This window comes from Daucus carota, chromosome 6, assembly GCF_001625215.2.
Source record: "Daucus carota subsp. sativus chromosome 6, DH1 v3.0, whole genome shotgun sequence".
NCBI classification, from domain to species: domain Eukaryota; kingdom Viridiplantae; phylum Streptophyta; class Magnoliopsida; order Apiales; family Apiaceae; genus Daucus; species Daucus carota.
Window position 1 is genome coordinate 23,619,875 of NC_030386.2, and position 8,197 is coordinate 23,628,071.

An 8,197-nucleotide genomic window follows, 5' to 3' on the forward strand; every position below is an offset into this window, starting at 1 on the left:
AAGAGAAAAATTAGCATTTGTAACTTATAAAAAATGCTTCTATTTTTTTACACAAACGGGTCAAGAAAAGTAGAAGTCAGCTTCTTTGGAAAAAAAGTGCTTCTCATGGTATGCTAAACAGCCTCGTCTTGAAGTTTATTACTCCCTCCGTCTCTTTAGTTTCAGTCATTTTTATTTTTATGTTTACTTTTTTCACGTTTGACAACACACACTTTTTATTGTTAATATCTTTAATTTCGTATTAGTATTGAATATAAAAATTTCGTCGTATTAAAGTAGCATGAATACGAGTACAACAATATCACCCATGACTATACCCTTATAGATTATAGATTAGATGTAAATTACAAATTTGTCTGACGTTATGAGCAGTCCCGACATTTCAAACGAGATCGTAATAAGGAATTCTATAAGATCATCAACCGTTAATTTATTCTCGTATTTAGATTGGAATTTATATAGAATCAATATCAAAAAAAATTGACCTAAATTTTTAAATTTATTTATTTTTATAATTATGAAAAATGACATTGAAAATGATATTAATCTAACCAAGTGCATATTTTAACAAAAACAATAATTAAGGAGTGTATTCAATTGAGATTTTAAAGAATTCTTTTATTCATGAAATGCAAGCATATTCAACTCGGAATTAAAAAAATATCAAAATCTTAGGATATTTAATTGGGATTTTAAATTATACTACAAAATCTGGCAGTAATCAATCATATTTTTAATACTCTTTAGAAACGTTCTTCTGCAATTATGCACTCCGACCAAAGATATATATAGCAACTACTAGTACCTTTAATTGAACAGTTTAAAAATCATATTTTATGCATAAACAATTTTCATTTGCTGCATTTGTTTACGAAATCAACAGCATGTTAAATAGATAAGCCTAGTCAATCTTATGAATCAAAAAAATTTCCAGCAAAGAACCAAATAGACGTGTACTATAACTACAAAAAACACAGAATTTGGCCATTCTTACCATGTTATCAAGCATCTACTATGGCATATTGCTTGAAATTTGAGGCTTCATCGACTTGTATGCCTCGTTTCAAGAACATGGGTGACATTGATATAACACAACTCATAACAAATGATTAGATGGTGTAGAAAGAATAAACAACTTTTGGATATTTAAACCAAACATAATAGAACTAAAAGATAAAAACATATAAATCCAATGCTTCTTTTCTTTGTAAAATAACTATGTAGCATAGTTAAGTTTAAAACTAACCCCCCCACAAAGCTAACAAAAATCCAGACTTTGCACAACCCAAGATATAACCATTAACAGCTTGACAGAGTCCTAATCCTACTCTTATCTCAACAGTTGAACCTCGGAGAGTTACACAAGTTGAGGCACATTAATACAATCTGGGCCTTGGACGATCATTTGTAACTTATTCCTATTCACTTCCATCACAGTACACAGAAACCCTCTCTTCTTTTGATGCCTACTCGAATCAGGTTGAATCTCGATATCAACAAAGAGACAGAAAGACAAAAAAAGTTGAAACTGAAAACCTTCCTAACACCTTCACGTTGGTCAAACATGGTAAGAGATATTCAGCAATCAAGAATCCAGCTTAGAGTCAGATGAGCTTACTCCAGACGACACGCCACCATTGCTTCCCATTTGAAAATTGATAGGCCCAAAAAGTTTTTGTTTAGTTCCTAGTAATGTTTTTGAGGGTGGTGCGGAATTGATGTACTGTCAAATAAACAAGAACATGTCAGCTAAATATATATATTAAGGAGCAACAATATAATTTAAACATATGTTCTAGAGTCAAAGCGCTTATTTTCGGACCAAGTTTAATAAACCATAGTTTCTAATTATTACCTTACTTACATCCCTGTAGAAAGCATTGATCTCCTCCTCTGTAAGTCCTTCATCCTCACCAGCGTTTTCTTCCCATCCAAGTGAACGCAAAAATGCAGCCTCCTCCTCCTCTGAAGAAAGTATCACATCAGTGCTTGAATGATTCACCCCATTGTCGAGGGAGTTCTGAGGCCCATGACTATTTTGGATTGATCCATCCCTACACTCATTAATCTTGCCCTCATCAGAACTCTCCACCACTGGGACATCTCTTCCTTGAGAATCAAGGGAAGCAGAAGCCTCGCCTTCACTATTCTTACCCAAATCTGATGGGGACACAGCAGAGACAGTATTAGAGACGGCAGAAGAGGAGTTTGTCATAGATTTCTTCCTCATTGAATTAAAGAAGTCATTTCGGCTCTTTGCTTGAGGTGAAGGTCTCTTCTCCAACATTGGGGTGACCATCACCGGCGGAGCAGACTTGCGTTCAGCACTTACAAGGATAGAATGGTTCATTGAACTTCTCAAAGGTGCAGACCCAACAGTTGCTAGAGCAGGAGCTAGCGGGTTATTCGCTAGTTTACTACTACTTGTAGGGCTCAATGTATCCTTTGAAGTATTAGAGACGCCATTCCTCTCTCGTGCTGGTTTGAGCACTTGAAGCTTTCCCAAGCTCGATGTCTTTATGATTTCATTCTTTGTGGGTGCCCCACGTGGGGAGTGATGAACAAGGTTTGTAGAAGCACTCTGCTGCTGCAGACCCACTTTACCTTTTGCTTTATCAGAAGAATTCAAAACCTGAAAAATCAGATGAAATTGAGACTTAAAAATATTTCCTAAATAAACAAAACAACATATACTCCCTTATTAATGTGAAGGTTGCAGTGACAACAGTCCAAGGAAGAAGCAAATAACCAGATATATTACTACAACACCCGTCATATTTTTCATACTGGTTATTATCGACGATGCTAGGTATAGTTACATGCCCTAGTAATTACAGATGTTTGAATATTCAATTGGTATAAAATCAATTGTTTTTCTGGCTAAGAAATATAAAATCAATTGTTTACTTGAGCATTTCTCTTTATTGTTTCCACTCTGGATTGACTCTCCCGTCTCACTCTTTACATCTGCCTTCAATTAAAATCTGTTCAAACCTGACATGATCAACTACATTGATCATTACAAATCTCTTTTCTTGGTTCATAGAGCTCAGCTGTCCATAATTTCCAAGTTCATACATGCTATGTATCCAGTAAATCATTAAAAAATTCGATGAAATGTCCATCTCATTTAACTTCATTTTCATTATGTGAAAAGGAAATACTCAATAAAATGATAGTATATATACATGAATCCATGTATGATATGCGCTGGTTTGGATATAATAGGTGCCATACCCTTTACATCTCCATTGATCAATTTACCAAATACAGAATAATATTTGCTAAATCAAAACACTGATGATTGATTTACAAACTAACATTCAACCTTCCTTACCAAACCTCACACTCAACCCTTATAATTTCCACCCTCCCTCTAAGCAAGCATATAATCAAGAAAAGGTCAACCTTTTTGATCTATTGCTCTTCCTTCTCGACCTTGACCTCCCCAACCCAAATCTAAAAATATATTAAAAATAAACTAATCTGATTACAATACAACCATTCCTTTATATAGTATTATACTAATCTAATTACAATACAAATATTCATTTCTTAAAAACCTTAAAACTAAACAAATCCTATTACAATACACCAGTTCATTCTTAAAAACATCTAAAAGATAACCTTTATAACTCACTATTCTGTTTTAAATTTTAGACAGAAGTGATTACAGTACAACCATTTATTTACATATTCTCTACTAATCTGATTCTTTGGTTTCAGCCACAAAAGCTAAGTTATACAACATAACAGATTCTTTCACTTAATATAATACCTTTGATTATTTGACCAGACACTAAGAAGTAAACAACTTGAACAACTAAAAGATCACATGTAACAAAATTTAACATGCAAAATTTTAGTTTTACCTTCCCAGAAAAAGCATAAAACAAGGACAAAAAAGAAAAGAACACATAGCATAAACAAAGTACCAGTTCAGTGTAATTTGTGTTATAGTTATACAACCTAGACAGTAGACCTATGTTGCCCAGACTCGGTTATAAGTGTCCAACATGGACACGTGTCCGAGTATCGGATTCGGTAATATTCTGAAAACTTTACATAGTTTTGGCCTAAAATAAGTGTCGGAATGCACATACCCATGTCCGAGTGTCGAGTGTCTGACACGGGTACTTCAGACAAAATAAAGAGTCGGGGTAACATAGCAGTAGACACATTCATGCTCCTTGTATTGGGGCTAATGATCAAAATTTACAAAAACTAACAAAAGACTAGAGTCGGACACTGGATCATACTACACAAAAACTGACGGGATAAATAGACTGATAGCGAAAAGCACTTGAAAAAACATATGGACAGGAGAAGTATGATTAAGAAGCCATCATCTCTTTAAGACTATGTCATGAGTGTTTAGTATATTAATAATTAGAGAAAAAAGCTTCTTCAGGATATTCAACATGTCCACGGGAGATATAACAGTCATTGATCAATAGAAAAGGAAAAGATATTCAAATGACTTTAAGGGTCAAGAGTATTATGCTAGATATCACGGACTACATTCTCAACATAAATACAGCATAATCCTTGCTTCCTTCTGGGTTCATCTTATCTTTTTTTTTTCAATAACTGAAATACTTCTGTACGCAGAGTTGTTAAAATGGTAGCTAGAAAATAAATTTGTGGAGGAATGCAATAAAAATTTGTACCATCTTAAGGGTTAACATTAAAAATTCCAATCTCTTCCTCCTTCCATTGCTGACAACTAAAACTGAAAAGCTTTAACCCGCCAACTAAAGAGTGACCGCTCCTTTATTCTTCCTATTCACTGTATTCACAAACTTCAGTCTAGAAAATTGGTATCTCTTAATTTTACCACTCTTCTTTTACATCGATTCTTCCCTTTAGTTTTGCTTTAATTTGTTGAGTTATATTTGAAAATTCTTCATACAAAATTTGCTTTCCTTGTGTAACTCATTCTTCTCCACTGAATCCCTTTCTTTTCCCTTTAATTTTGTTTGCAGTTTTTTATTCCAGTTCCTTCAACCAAAGGGTAAGTAAATTTTAGTTGGTGACCCAATCACACAGCAAATTGGCAGTCGCTCTCTTGTTATGGGCTTATTTCTTTCTCATGTTTAAAATGTAGCTCATGGACCTATCTAGTAGGTGACTCAATAGCTTCCTTTCCCTTTGTTTATGGTATTACTAGAGCTTGTTCTTGCTTGAGTATCTATAAGTCCAAAGTTGGTGGGCAATCATGGGGTTTGCACATTAAAATCTGCCTACCTTTTAATTAATAACTTGATCAGTGAAAAAAATAGAGTACAAAGTTAGCAGAGAAGATTTATATTCTTGAAGGCACTGTAGGAAGAATATAAGGATTCACAATTACAAACTTAAGTTGCCATTTTCTGTAAGAGAAGATTTGACATTCCTAGTTCTTCCTACAACGTAAGATTTATGTTGTTGGAGATATTATTAAACACGCTATATAATTGCAGCAATGTCTTCCGACGGCTCTACTTGTACAAGTAATAACTGATAATAAATTACCATTACATCAAATAATATTAGATACTTAATGTCATTTAGTACTAAAATAACAATACTAAAGATTCTTAAACATGGTTGTTTGATTAAAAAATATCTATCACTAATAGAAAGTATTGAAGGGCTATAAATCAGTTCAACCGTAAAAAGATATCTATAGGATTAACCAAATAAAGTGCTGCTCCTAGATGTTTATATAACTGAAGAAAAGATATGATACACAACATAGAGAGAAAGTTACCAAGACAATTACTTATGAAACAGGTTGCAAAGTTGGGATGCATATCATAAGATAAAAAAAACATAGAATACTCACCAAGGCTTTAGGAAGAGACGGTGTTACAGGAATTAACTGCCTGGACTGCTTAATAGCCAACTCTTCAAGTCGCTGAGTCTCAACAGACAACTGTCATAAAAACAAACATAATATTATTATCATCAAACCTTAATCAACATCAATTACAACAGAACGTGATTTAACTACCTGAGGATCAGCCTGAACACGAGGAGGACCCTGCACTAAAGTTTCAGCCATATTAAGACCAGTCATCATGCTTGGTACCACAGAAGCTGAACTTGAAACAGAGTGAGGAACAGATGAAGCGGTGGTGCCATTACTACCAATCATTGCAGGCACCTCAGCCAGTGCTGATGTCCACCCTCCATCGGCAATCCCAGCCGAAGAACCAGTTGGCAAGTTCTGAATGGCTGTACCCAATCCAGGAGATGGGACTCTTCCTATCTCAGGATCTTTTTGTCTTTCTTCAGCTCCAAGAGATGGAAAATCTCTATCAAATGAAGCTTTGTGTACACTGCTAATGGGACTACTTACAGCCAGACGGGAATTTCCATTATTGTGGTTGCTTTTATCAATATTCTTCAAATCAGATGGTACTCTCCTTGGCCAAGGTTCAACACCTGTCCTAGATATGGTTGACTGCGTTCGCCTTAATCCATCCTTTTCAAACCTACTCAACGAATTACTTTCGAATGAATCAGAAAACTGCCGATACTTACGGTCCCCTAAATTTGACTTCTCCTTATCACGAATGTCATGGATGTCTCTATCCCAGTCCCTGTCACGATTGTTTCTACCGAAACTACCATAAGACCTCAAGTGTGAAGTACCGTTACTTGAACTCCTTCGAAAATAAGATGATGTTGTTCGATGACCTATATCATGATCACCAATGTTCACTAGTGACTTATTTCTTGCTGCCTTTAGTGTAGCCTGATTATCTGTAAGGTAAATATAGAATGAAAATATTGTCAAAAAACTAATCCATAATTAAGGCAAGAAAATATATATATATAGACATCACGATATCACATGATTGAGATACAGAGTATCTAATTTACCTTGGTGTAGTGACGGATTAAGGTGATTTGTAGAGACACCTCCAGTTACACTTCCACTGCTTTTCAACCACTCCGGTACTAATGTTGGCTCACTTTTTTCCATTATCAATATCAAACATGATCACATGAAAAGAAATGGGGAAGGCCAACTCTGTACTCAGCGTCTAAGTGCCAGAAAGCACCTGTTCGCCACAATTCCTTTCCCCTAAAAGTTCAACCTACTAAGGTACCTCCACTTAAGTAATTTGGAAGTCTCAACGCTTCCTTTTCAACTTACCAATTGACTCTCTGATAACGACAACCGAACAATTCTACTGCGCCGCCAATTTCTTTTACAATCCAAACTATCTTACACTCTCTATACTGTATCCATAACTAGCCTCAACCAATTTCGAAACCTCCAACCAGACAAAATAACCCTTATTCGACACCACAAATAAACTAACAAAACCCACAAACACCACCCCCTATATCACTTCTAACTCCAATATATCCCCACAAGTACTAAACCAAAAAACAATCCAAGCCCCAAAAAAACAATCAAACCCTAGACTAAATAACCCCAAAAAAGCAAACTTTTCAACACCCACATGCAGTTATCAACAACAAAACTTAGGGTTCCGCAACAAAACAAAAAACAGGAATATCAGAAGAGTAAATTCAAATATTCATCTAAAAAACTAGACCAACCCCTGAAACAAATTACCACCAATATATTAAGCAAAAACAGATAAAACCCACCAAACCCTAATCCTCAGAGTCACCTTAACCGTTGATTTTAGAGTCCCAATTACTTGAAAATCGAAAGATTAATAAATATAAATATATAGAGAGTGTGTATAGAAAAGAGGATGAAAAAGTCTAGAAATTCACCTCTTTCTGATTGCGCCGCTGAAGATTTTTATCAAGTGAATTGATGGAATTAATAGAGAGATTGCACAAGAAGATTGAATGATTATATATAGTGTGGGTATTGTTTATGTGTGTATTAGCGGAAGTTTTCTTGTGTGTTTGGCTCACTCAACAAAATTACAAAGAAAAATACTCTTCAACTTCCTTGATGCTTTTACCCTATTTTTATTTTCTTTTTCCTAAGTTTAATAGGAAAATAAGTTGTGATTTTTCAACTTTTTTATTTTATGATTAAAAATGTGATTTTTCTACGTGTAACTGAAGTCCTCATTAATGTACGACGACTACACGGCCGAAGACCACGGCGTTTTCCAAAAGGGTTATGGAATTACGGTAATTCTAGGATTTTATTTATTCTGAATTTTTGAAAATAAATATTTCCTCCGTCCCTGTCACTTGTTTACAGTTTTTTTCA

The 8,197-nt window shown here is 34.7% G+C and overlaps 1 protein-coding gene across 1 annotated transcript; it reads right to left on the reverse strand.

Moving 5' to 3' along the window:
- Positions 1–1,184: 1,184 nt before the first annotated feature.
- Positions 1,185–7,941, reverse strand: LOC108228142 (uncharacterized). The gene is made up of 5 exons (XM_017403636.2): positions 6,871–7,941; positions 5,996–6,750; positions 5,828–5,917; positions 1,856–2,632; positions 1,185–1,723 (listed from the first exon to the last, which is right to left on the reverse strand). Exons 1-5 carry the CDS (start codon positions 6,971–6,973, stop codon positions 1,586–1,588), a joined length of 1,863 nt encoding a protein of 620 aa, XP_017259125.1. The 5' UTR covers positions 6,974–7,941; the 3' UTR covers positions 1,185–1,585.
- Positions 7,942–8,197: the final 256 nt, after the last annotated feature.

Coding starts and splice junctions, on each gene's coding strand:
- LOC108228142 (XM_017403636.2), bottom strand. CDS start 6,973: ATGGAAAAAAGTGAGCCAACATTAGTACCGGAGTGGTTGAAAAGCAGT. Junction 6,751..6,870: donor TAATCCGTCACTACACCAAG/GTAAATTAGATA, acceptor TTTACCTTACAG/ATAATCAGGCTACACTAAAG. Junction 1,724..1,855: donor TCTACAGGGATGTAAGTAAG/GTAATAATTAGA, acceptor TTTATTTGACAG/TACATCAATTCCGCACCACC.